Below are 12,996 nucleotides of genomic sequence, written 5' to 3' on the forward strand. Positions count from 1 at the left end.
ATCCACATTCTAGATATTAGCTTTAATTCTTAAAATAACACTATAATGTCAGTATTATGCTCACCATTTTATAAGTGAGGAAACTAACATTTAGAGAAATTGAATCCCTCCACATCACAGCTCCACGGAGAAAGATCTGGATGGGATCCAGGTACAAGTCATCAATTGCAGTCCTTTGTAAGATGCAAACATGAAGTATGCGTAAGGGGTAGGAGCAGTGGAAGCACAGCTTTAGAGTCAGACAACTGGATTTGAATCCTAGTTCCAAATCTCACTAGCTGTGTGAGCTTGGGTAAGTTACTTAACTTCTCCAAACCTTGGTTTCCATACATCTAAAATACAAATAATAATGCCTGCTTCATAAGGTTGCTATAAACATTAAAGGAATACTCCATAAGCATTAGCTTTTCACCTCTCCATGTCTTCTCTTTTCTCATAAAAGTTTGCATAGCATAATACCTCCTTTGTGGAGTTACAGTGAGCACAAAAGAAGTAGGATAAAAAGAGAGAGACATTAGGTACATAGGAGATAGTATTATTTTGAGAAGAAACCACTTTCTTTGTAAAGTGACATTTTGGTGCAATTATGTTTTAAATGTATATTCTAACAGGAAAAGGATATGCTTCCATCAAAAATTAAAAACAGGCATGGATGGGATGGGCTGTTTAATGCAGCTGTAGGTTATGAAACCAAATAATTGTTGATGTCAGAATAATAACCTCTCCAGCACAGAGACAATAGCAACAACCAATAATTGAGGATACAGTGTTCCAAAAAAGTGACCAACTCATCCCAGTTTGCCAGGGATTTAATTGATTTGAGCGTGAAGTGTCCCTTGTTCCAAAAGATCCCCATCAGTCCCAGGCAGATCAGGTTGACTGGTCACACTAAGTGTGCTAAGCATTCATCTGGGTTTTTTGCTTACTCTATCTCTCATTTTCACAAAAACTCTGTGAAACAGGCTGCCCTGACAGAGGCAGTACCCACCCGCCCCCAAATGGAATACCTTGTTTCTCTATAAAAACAGTTGTCATTACAAATAAAGTCAGCAAATCACCTTAAAGCAGATGCTTTTTGTTCTGTAAGAATCTCTTAGCTATGCAACTATAGAGTAAGTAGGTCCACTCATCGTCTTGAGTTGAGCTGCATGAAATTTTTAAATTCTCACCCTTTGGAGTGGAGCCGCTCACAAGGAGGAAGGAGACAAGGTAATACTGCATTATTGAGCTGGCAAAGGCTGGAACAGTCTGGATCCAGCCATCCTGGACCAGTGTCTGCCCCAGGAAGTGGCTGTGGATGTGACCTATGAGGAGCTGTAGCAGCCAGAGTACAGGCCTAACAGGTGTGAAGAGCCTTCTACAGCATGCAGGATCCTGGACAACAGAGCCCCTTCCCTCAAAGCATGGCTGCAAAGGGCTCTGCCTCTGCACCTGCTGTAGCAGCTGGAACAGAGGACCTGCTTCCCACTGTGGTCTAGGCCTGATTATCAGGGCAGCCATACCAGCACAGGCCATCCAGCCACCATCCAGCTGGAAAGTCGCAGCAGCCTACCCAATTCCTGAGTCACTTCCCACTTTTAGCAGTGCCATTTTTATGGCATGCTCTTCACATATGGGTAGCCCAGTCTCCCGTGAAAGAGGCAGGATGAAGGAATGGATGGGACTTTAAACTGCATGGCTCTAATCCTAAAAAGAGAGAACATCCAACCCAAAACGAACACTATCTCCAGGAAAAGACACCATCCATCTACCTGAGTTTACTATGTGAGCCAGAGACCTCCCCCAGCCCATGCTTTAGCCTGACAGACCAGCCCACTCTCTTTTGCCATAAACAGCTGTCAGAAACAAGACTATGCTAGACAGGACTCCTTCCCTCAAGGGAGATGGCTGGGGCAGCCTTTGAAAGGAATCGCCTCCTGATTTTCCACCACCACAGCAGGTGAGTTCCCAGTTATTAGCTTCTGAGGATGAACAGGGCATGTTATAAGCATTCCAGCTGTGAGAGATAATGTGGGTGTTCTCTGCATCTTACCCAGAGAAGTAAAGTGACTGGCCAAACGTCACACAGCCTCTAAGGCTAAGTCAGAATGTAAATTCAAGTCTAAGTCTACGCAGGACACTCTGCCATTCCAGTCTGCCTTCCCAAGACACCACAGAAGACAATGAAACAGTTAACTAAGTATTTAAAGGGAAGGAGAAAATTTCCCCCTTAACATGGAAAATTAAACCCTACTGAGTGATGAGAAATCAATCCTGAAAATTCATCCTGAAAGCACATTTGTGGATATGCCAAAGCTATGGACATAATGACTCTCACTCTTCTGCTAGCTACAGAGCAGAGTGGTCTCCTCCCCAAACAAAGAGACACAAAAGCATAGAGACTGGTAGTATTTGGAGTGTTAAGAAAGCCAGTTAAGCCCTTCTGTGAGATAACTCATAGAAATGCTATCCAAGAATCCAAAAAGAAAACATGCCTTTTGGAAACTCTTTGAAATCAAGCTGTAAAACCCGTAAATATCAGAGTCAGATCTTCTAATACAACCTAAGGGGATTCTGACTTGGAGAAATGGCTCAGGTTATATTTAAAGGTTTTATTTTATTTAAGATCAAGAGGAGACCAAAGATAGGTGAAGAACTGATTTTTGGTCATCTGAAGATAAACAGAAAGTCACTTAATGACACTCAGACATTTGCATTGCTGTCAATCTTTTCTCCATGTGATGTATACCATTTTACTTAGAATAGTAATCAATTAGTAATTTTGATTCTGTTCATGTAATAAAGGATTTTATTTTGAAAGTCGATATAAAGCACCTGTTGTAGCTATATTTTCATGTGACTGCTCCACTGGGAGTTTCTGCTTGCTTGCATCACAGCCCAGGTACCACCTGCTCTTGTAGCTGACCCAAATCGTGGAGGTAAAGCCTAGCAAGAGATAACCTCAGCCTCACACACTCAGATCTATAGAGTGATAGAAAAGCTGAAACATACAATCCCTTTGTTGTTTTCCTTAGCTCTCCTTTCTTTGATGTCATTCTTGATCATTTATTTTCCCATGTCTTTCCCTCATGCTCCACTGCATGGCTATCAATGCTTGGAAAATGTTACGTTGAAAATAAACTCATTTATCAAGTTGCTAGTTTTACAGGCAGCTCCATCTATATCATGTATGCTCAATTACTGACATACCATCAATCCTTAAGACAATGCAGTACTTCTGTACTGACACAGTGCAGATTCTGCTCAGCATTTCCCTGTCTCTTAGACTTCCTTCCCATATCGGATTTGCATAATTCATCCCAACACTTGCTGAAAACTTTTCTAGTACTGACATTTTCAGCTCTTGTTTACATTGGCAATTACACAATCAAAGCAGCCTCAACAGCGAAAATCTACCACAAGAGCTGGAGACATTTAAGAACAATATTACTGATTGCTAAATTCTAATGCATATATTTTAAAAGTGTATTTATAAGTTAAGTGCTTTGGCTATCATGTTTCTCCATTACAAAAGTGCCAAAGAAACAAGAAGTAATTTCTCACACAATATTTATTTTATAACTGAGTTAAATAAGTATCGTTTTGAGGGGAAACTCAATAACCTTGTTAGAAATTCTGAGGGAGCTGCAGATTCATGACAATGAATAGTTAATTGTCCAATTATTGAGTAAAGCTCAAACACTTAATAACACAACGGACAGAATAAGTCAGAAAGGCAAGAAGCTTGGGGTGAAACCCAGCTTTGCTGGAGCTGGTGCTTGCATTACCAGATGGTGTGCCTATGCACATACGAAAACAGAAAGGCAAACAGCAAGGAGGCAAATGGAAACAGATGACTTCCTATTAATCCTCTGTTGAGACTTCATCAACCTGACTTCCTTATTTGATTTGAAGTGGTGTGTCCTCCCAAATCACCGAACAAGCCCATTCAAATGCATGCAGAAGTATCAAAGGGGAACGAAGTATGTAAAGTTTTCTATTGCTAGTCACTTTGGAAAACTTCTCATAAATTAGTACTGCTGGAGCAATTAATTGAACTCCAAATGTATTATTTCTTACCCACTTTTAACTTTCCTTAACTAGAGCTCTCAATAGTGCTGTCAATTATTTTTAATTTTTGATAGAGATTAGACAATATATTCTATTATTTTGGTGTGCCTTTAATTGTGTGATTAAAATACTGGTGAAAACCAATTACTTAACTAGAAACCTGATATTTTAGGGTCGTTTAAACCCTATACCAATATGATAGTACTTTAAGTTTATTTTTTGCAGAATATGTTCTAGAACTCAGAACTTTTTGTCTTGGTAAAGTTGTTTTGTTTTGTTTTTAACTAAGCTTTTGTATTTCTCAAATATTTAGTCCCCTACAACAACCCCAACAAAGTATCATGCAACCTCTTTGAACCATCTAAGATAATCTATTTTAAATTGCATCTCAAATACCATGACCCATCAAAGTCATAGTTCAGTGAACAAATCTAATACATTCTCAATAAATCACTTATATAAGGTATATTCAATGAATTTTGATTTATTTCTTTACAAAACAAAAAACCACAAACAAGCAAACAACAGTAGCTTCTAAAAACACTGTACATTTCTCCGTAACAAAATTACCCCAGACATTGTACCATCATTCTGACAGCTGAAGTTTTCCAGAAGATGCATTAGTCCATATTTATAGGAGCTGACAGGATTTCAGTTGATTGCTTGTGACATTTTTGTCTAGACCAGAAGGGCAATGTTTACTACCTAAAATTCACTTAATGGAGCAACGCAATATTTCATACTTCAAAGGCCAAAAGAATGAAATTATTTCAAAAGATGTACTGCCTTATGTGCTTGTCATGAAAGTGTTAATTCTTCTTAAACAGGAAAGGCTAAATAATCATAACCAAACAATTCTGTGGATAGATCTTCAATCATTTTGCTTTCCTCAAAAACACTGTTTATTGAAGACCATTGTCTGACTTCTATTCCCTAATACATTGTGGTTACAAGTACAAAGATTTGCAGGGAAATATAATGAGAACTAAGTCCACTCAAATTACCATTGGCATTTATGGCTTTTCCACTGGCGATTTTGGAACTCAATGGCAGAAATGTCAAGAAGAGTTTTATCCTTTGCCGAAAGAGAAAAAATATGAGAGGACATGAAAATGAGTCCCAGTTAAACTGGGAATGATGGAGTCTGAACTCTGAATGTTGGAGTATGAACTCTGCCTTCATGCATCTAGATGTCTATTTAGCAACATGGGAAGCATACGCAAAGACACTATTATTCTGACTTTAAAACTGATAACAATGGCTTTATAATTTAATAATAAAAATAATTCTTTACATTTGTGAGGTGCTTCTCCTTTTAATAAGTGTTTGCAAATATAGTAGTGCCCCTCCACCCTTATCTGAAGTTTCAGTTTCCACAGTTTCAGTTATCCCTGGTTAAGCATGGTCCAAAAATGTTGGCACAATACAATAAGATATTTTGAGACAGAGAGAGAGAAACTGCATTCTCATTACTTTTCTTTCAGTACATTGTTATAATTGATCTATTTTATTATTGTTGTTAATCTCTCATTGTGCCTAATTTATAAATTAAACTCTATCATAGGTACATATGTGTAGGAAAAAGCATACTACTGCATATATGGGGTTCCATACAATCTATGGTTTCAGGCATCCACTGGGGGTCCTGGAACATATCCCCACGGATAAGGGGGAGGGGTACTGTATGTATCAGGGTTATATAGAAGTGTAATTTAGAGGAAATCAAGAGTCAGAAAAAACACTTAAAACATATGCCATACTGTTCAATAATTTAAGAAGTAAAGACATTAGCATTGAATCCTAGTCCTACTATCAGTGAATAGTTTCCATTTTTAACACAGTTTCTTATTCTATTCTAGTTATTACTGTACATTCAAGAAAAGTACCATTGCACATACATACCACAGTTTTCCTCATCACTGTCATCGTCACAGTCGGCCTGGCCATCACATCTTCTGGAAGCCAGAACACACCGTCCTGAGCGGCACTTGAAATGACTAGGTGAGCATTCTATTAAAAACAATATTACTGTTAAAGGGCTGAAAACCTAGAAACATCAGCTAATTTATGTATTTACATGTAGGATGTTGTCAAGGAGCTTTTACTGAAGATAAGGGTGGTCTCTTGCAAAGTGAAATAGCCATTTTGCTTTGGCATTCTTCTGCCTGCCAATCAGCATCTTTCTCCTTCATTCTTGGCCTCATCCCTCTAGATACGCGGTTTAACGTCTATGTATTCCAATGATTAATTTTCTTTCCAAATGGGACAACCCAACAATTGCCAGAGCCTGATATGCCTTGTGGAGTCAGTGCTCCTGACTACCTAGCGGCTCTCAATGTGTCAAAATCATTTCCACACCCCCATCTTTCCACCTGGTCCACAATTCCATTTCTGTACTTAATGATCCTATGTTGCCATAGTCCCCAAATGTTTTTTACTTGAAGGAACCAAGGTTTGATGTTCACCTTTGCCTTCAGGATCACTAGTATAAAAGCATCCATACATAATGGGCTCTGTGAGTAAAGTACAGTTTAAAAAACACCTAGAGTACTAATTAAACTCATCTCTGAGTTCATCATTTTTAATTTTAAAATGATTTTTTGGAGGGAAGATGGAGCAAGATGGCCAAATAGAAGCCTCCACTAATTGTCCTTTCTGCAGGAACACCAACCTGAACAACATCCACACAAAAAAGCACCTTCATAAGAACTAAAAATCATATAAGCAATCATAGTACCTGGTTTTAAATTCAGATCACTGAAAAAGGCACTGAAAAGGGTAGGAAAGACAGTCTTGAATCACCAACACCACCCCTCCCCCATTCCCCAGCAAGAGCTGCATAGTACAGAGAATCTGTGCACTTGTGGAGCGATTGTGGGACTTTGCATTGGAACTCAGTGCTGTCCTATCACAGCAGAAAGCAACACCAGGCAGAGCTCAGCCAGTGCCCATGCATGGAGGGAGCATTTAGATGAACCCCAGGCAAAGGGGAATCACCCATCCCAGTGGTCAGAATTTAAGTTCTGGCAAGCCTTACCACCACAGGCTAAAGTGTTTTGGGGTCCTTAATAAACTTGAAAGGCAGTCTAGCCCACAAGGACTGCAATTCTTGGGCAAGTCCTGATGCTGTGCTGGGCTTGGAGACAGTGGACTTGGCGGCATGCAACCTAGTGCATGCCACAGAGTGGCCAAGAGAGTGCTTGTGCCACCCCTTCCCCAACCCCAGGCAGGCACAGCTCGCAGCTCAGAAAGAGACTCCTTTCTTCTGCTTGAGGACAGGACAGGGGAGAGTAAAGAGGACTTTGTCTTGCAACTTGGATATCAGCTTAGCCACAGTAGAATAGGGCACCAGACAGAGTCCTGTCCTAAGGCTCCCATTCCAGGCCCTAGCTTCCAGGCATTCCTAGACATATCTTCAACCAAAAGGGAACCCACTGCCTTGAAGAAAAGGGCCCAGCCCTGGCAGCATTAGTTACCAGCTGACTAAAGAGCCCTTGGGCCCTGAATAATCAGTAGCAGTACTCAGGCAGTACTTCTCATGAGCCTTCGGTGAGACTCTGAGATGGGCTGGCTTCAGGTATAACTCAGCACATTCCCAGCTGTGATGGCTACAGGGAGAAACACCTGCTTGAGAACAGGAGAGGGAAGAGTAAAAGGGATTTTGTCTCGCAGCTTAGGTACCAGGCTTGGCCACAGCGGGGTAGAACATCAAGTGAACTCTTGGGGTCCCTAATTCTAAGCCCTGGCTCTTGGATGACATTTCTGGATGTGCCCTGAGTCAGAGGGGAGCCCACTGGTCCTGAAGTGAGAGTCCCAGGCCTGGCAGCATTCACCACAGACTGACTGAAGAACCCTTGGGCCTTGAGTGAACACTTGTGGTTTGGTAGTACTTGTCATAGACCTGGGGTGGTAGTGATCATGAGGAGAGACCACTAGCACTCTTCCATTACCTGTCTGTGGAAAGGGGAAGAGTGAGAAGAACTTTGACTTGTGGCTTGGGCACCAATACTGCAGAAATTCAAAGGATCATCAGAGTCTACTATGAGCAACTATATACCAATAAATTGGAAAGCCTATGAGAGATGAATATATTCTTAGAAATATACAACCTACTAAGATTGAACCATAAAGAAATCCAAAATCTGAACAGAACAATAACAAGTAATGCTATTTAAGTAATAATTAAAAGTCTTTCAGCAGGAAAAAAAAAAAAAAAAAAGCCTGGAGCCCAGTGGTTTCACTGCTGAACTTTGCCAAATATTTAAAGAAGAACTAGTACCAATTCTGCTCAAACTACTCCAAACAATAGAGGAGGAAGGAATACATCCAAATTCATTCTACAAAGCCAGTATTACCCTGAAACCAAAGCTAGACAAAGATACATCAAAAAAAAGAAAACTACACACCGATTTCCTTGATGAACATTGACGTAAAAGTCCTCAAGAAAATACCAGCAAACTGAATTCAACAACACATTAAAAGGTCATTCATCATGACCATTTAGGATTTTTTTTTTTTTTTGAGATGGAGTTTCTCTCTTGTCGCCCAGGCTGGAGTGCAATGGCACGATCTTGGCTCACTGCAGCCTCCATCTCCCAGGTTCGAGTGATTCTCATGCCTCAGCCTTCCGAGTAGCTGGGATTACAGGCGCCTGCCACCATGCCCAGCTAATTTTTGTATTTTTAGTAGAGACAGGTTTTCACCATGTTGGCAAGGCTGGTCTTGAACTCCCAACCTCAGGTGATCCACCCACCTCAGCCTCCCAAAGTGCTGGCAAGACAGGCATGAGCCACCGCTCCCAGTGACCATTTAGGATTTACAGGAGTGATGTAACATATGCAAATCAATCAATGTGATACATCATATCAACAGAATGAAGGACAAAAATCATATGATCATTTCAGTTGATGCATTTGATAAAATTCAACATCCCTTCCTGAAAAAAAATCCCTCAAAAAACTGGGTAAGAAGGAACATACCTCAGCAAAATAAAAGCCATATTTCACAGACCCACAGTTAGTATCAAACTAAATGGGGAAAAACTGAAAGCCTTATCTCCAAGATCTGGAACATGACAAGGATACCCACTCTCACCACTGTTATTCAACATAGTAATAGAAGTCCTAGCTGAAGCAGTCATAAAAGAGAAAGAAATAAAGGGCATCCAAATTGGAAATGAAGAAGTCAAATTATTCTTGATTGCAAATGATATGATCTTATGTTTGGAAAAACTTAAAAACTCTGCCAAAAAGCTACAGAACTGATAAACAAATTCAGTAAAGTTGCAAGATACAAAATCAACATACAAAAATTAGTAGCATTTCTATATACCAACAACAAAAAATGTGAAAGAGAAACCAAGAAAGTAACCTCATTTACAAAAGCCACAAATAAAATACCTGGAAATTAACTTAATCAAAGAAATGAAAGGTCTCTGTGATAAAAACCATAAAACACTGATGAAACAAATTAAAGAGGACATAAAGAATGGAAAGATATTCCATGTTCATGGATTGGAAGAATCAATATTGTTAAACTTTCCATATTATGTGTATTAGGCCATTCTTGCACTGCTATAAAGAAATACCTGATACCAGCCAGGCGTGGTGGCTCATGCCTGTAATCCCAGCACTTTGGGAGGCCGAGGTGGGTGGATCATGAGGTCAGGAGATTGAGACCATCCTGGCTAACACAGTAAAACCCCATCTCTACTAAAAATACAAAAAAAATTAGCCGGGCATGGTGGCGAGCACCTATAGTCCCAGCTACTCGGGAGGCTGAGGCAGGAGAATGGCAAGAACCCATGAGGCGGAGCTTGCAGTGAGCAGAGATCATGCCACTGCACTCCAGCCTGGGCGACAGAGAGAAACTCCGTCTCAAAAAAAAAAAGAAAAAGAAAAAGAAATACCTGATACTGCATAATTTATAAAGAGGTTTATTTGGCTCATGGTTCTGCAGGCTTTAAAGGAGGCCTAGAGTCTGCTTGGTTTCTAGGGAGGCCTCACGAAGCTTACAATCATGGCAGAAGGTGAAGGGGGAGCAGGCACGTCACATGGCAAAAGCAGGAACAAGAGGGAGAGAGAGTTGGAAGGAGGCACCATGACCAGATCTCCTGTGAACTCAGAGTGAGAGATGGTTCAAGCCATTTATGAAGGATCTGCCCCCATGATCCAAACACCTCCCACCAGACCCCACCTCCAACACTAGGGATTACATCTCAACATGAGATTTGGGTGGGGAAAAATATCCAAACTACATCATTCTGCTCTGCCCCTTCCCAAATCTCATGTCTTTCTCACATTTCAAAATATAGTATCTCTTCTCAATTGCTCCCCAAAAGTCTTCACTAATTCCAGCATTAACTCAAAAGTCCCAAGTCCCAAATTCAAAGCCTTATCCCAAATCCAAAAAAGTTCCTTCTACCTATGAGCCTGTAAAATCAAATGAAGGTATTTACTTCCAGGATACAATGGCTGTACAGGCATTGGGTAAACATTCTTATTTCAAAACGGAGAAATTGGCTAAAAGAAAGAGGCTACAGACCCCATGCAAGCCCAAAACCCAGCAGGGCAGTCATTAAATCTTAAAGCTCCAAAATAATCTCCTTAGACTCCATATCCTGCATACATGGCACACTGGTACAGGGGTGGGCTCCTAAGGCCTTGGGCAGCTCTGCCCCTGTGGCTTTCCAGAGTTCAGTCCCCATGGCTACTTTCACAGGTTGTTGAGTGCCAACAGCTTTTCCAGGCAAAGGGTGCAAGCTGCCAGTGGATCTACCATTCTGGAGTCTGGAGGGCAGAAGCCTACTTCCCACAGCTCCATGAAACAGTGACCCATTGGGAACTCTGTGTGGGGGCTCCAGCCCCATGTTTCCCCTCTGCACTGTTCTGACAGATGTTCTCTGAGCCATGGCTAAAGGTAGAGCAGCCTGGATGCAGGGAGCGGTGTCCCAAGGCTGCAAAGGGCAGTGGGGACCTGGGCCTGGCCCATAAAACCATTCAGTCCTCCTAGGCCTTAGGGTCTGTGATGGGAGGGGCTGCCTGGGAGATCTCTGAAATGCCTTCAAGGCATTTTTCCCATTGTCTTAGTTATGAGCTCTTTGCTCCCTTTTGGTTATACAAATTTCTCCAGCAATTCAGCCTGCTTGAATTCCTCTACTGAAAAAGCTTTTTGTTTCTTTACCACATTGGTAGGCTGCAAATTTTTCACACTTTTATGCTCTGCTTCCCTTTTAACTATAAGTTCCAACTTTAAGTTATTTCTTTGCTCCTATATCTGAGCACAGGCTGTTAGAAGCAGCCAGGCTATGTCTTGAACACTTTGTTGCTTAGAAATTTCTTTCATCAGATACCCTAAATTTTCACTCTGAAGTTCCAACTTCAACAGATCCTTAGGGCATAAACAGAATGCAGCCAAACTCTTTTCTAACACAAGATATGGGTGAACCTTTGCCCCAGTTCCCAATTAGTTCCACATTTCCATCTGAGATCTCATCAGCCTGGCCTTCACTATCCATATCCCTATCAGAATTTTGGTCACAATCACTTAACCAATTTTTAAGAAGTTCCAAACTTTCCCTCATCTTCCTGTCTTCTTCTGAGCTCTCCAAACTCTTCCAACCCCTGCCTGTTACCCAGTTCCAAAGTTGCTTCCACATTTTCAGGTATCTTTATAGCAATGCTGAACTTCTAGTACCAATTTTCTGTGTTAGGCTGTTCTTGTGTTGCTATAAAGAAATATCTGAGACTAGGTAATTTATAAAGAAAAGAGGTTTAATTGACTCATGGTTCTGCAGCCTTTACAGGAACCATGGTGAAGACATCTGCTCAGCTTCTATGAAGGCCCCAAGAAGCTTACAGTCACAGTGAAAAGCAAAAGGGAAGTAGGCACATCACATGGTAAAGAAGGAGCAAGAGAGAGAGTAGGGGAAGAGATGCCACAGCACTTTTAAATGACCAGATGTCATGTGAATGCAGAGCAAGAGCTCACTTGTCACCAAGGAGATGACCCAAACCAATCACGAGGGATCTGCCCCCATGATCCAAACACCTCACATCAGGCCCCATCTCCAACACTGGGGATTACATCTCAACATGAGATTTGAGCAGGGACAAATATCCAAACTATATCACTATGTAAAGCAATCTATAGATTAAATATAATCCCAATGACATTCTTCACAGAAATGGGAAAAAAGTCCTAAAATTCATATGGAATCACAAAAGACTCAGAACAGCCAAAGCTATCCCGAGCAAAAAGAACCAGAGGAATCACATTACCTGACTTCAAATTACACTACAGAGCTATAATAGCAAAAACAGAATGGTACTAGCATAAAAACAGACACATAGGCTAAGGGAACAGAAAACAGAGAAAAGAACTCATACATCTACAGTGAACTCATTTTCAACAAAGGTTTCAAGAACACACACTGGGGAAAGGACAGTCTCTTCAGTGAATGGTGCTGAGAAAACTGGATATTCACATGCAGAAGAATGAAATTAGACCCCTATCTCTCATCATAGACAAAAATCAAATCAAAATGAATAAAGACTTAAACCTATGACTTCAAACTATGAAACTACTAGAAGAAAACATTAGGGAAACTTTCCAGTACACTGGACTGCACAAAGATTTCTTATGTAATATCACATGAACACAGACAACCAAAGCAAAAATGGACAAATGCGATTACATAAAGTTAAAAAGCTTCTGCAAAGCAAAGGAAAGTGAAGAGACAACTCACAGAATGGGAGAAAATATTTGCAAAATATCCATATGATAAGGGATTAATAACCAGAATATATAAAATGCTCAAACAACTCTATACAAAAAAAAACTAATAATCTGATTTAAAAATGGACAAAAGAGCTGAATAAACATATCTCAAAAGAAGACATACAAATGACAAACAGGTATATGAAAAGGTGCTCAACATCACTGACT

At 40.6% G+C, this 12,996-nt stretch overlaps 1 protein-coding gene across 9 annotated transcripts in view; it reads right to left on the bottom strand.

The window, feature by feature from the left end:
- CORIN (corin, serine peptidase) overlaps positions 1–12,996 on the bottom strand; it is a 244,941-nt gene that overhangs the window by 54,602 nt on the left and 177,343 nt on the right. For all 9 annotated transcript variants that reach the window (XM_055385560.2, XM_055385559.2, XM_055385557.2 and 6 more), the window contains one exon: positions 5,953–6,060. In XM_055385560.2, the coding sequence (XP_055241535.2) occupies positions 5,953–6,060 (108 nt within the window). The remainder of the gene's footprint in view (positions 1–5,952; positions 6,061–12,996) is intronic.

The sequence above is a fragment of the Gorilla gorilla genome, chromosome 3 (assembly GCF_029281585.2).
Source record: "Gorilla gorilla gorilla isolate KB3781 chromosome 3, NHGRI_mGorGor1-v2.1_pri, whole genome shotgun sequence".
Classification (NCBI taxonomy): Eukaryota; Metazoa; Chordata; class Mammalia; order Primates; family Hominidae; genus Gorilla; species Gorilla gorilla.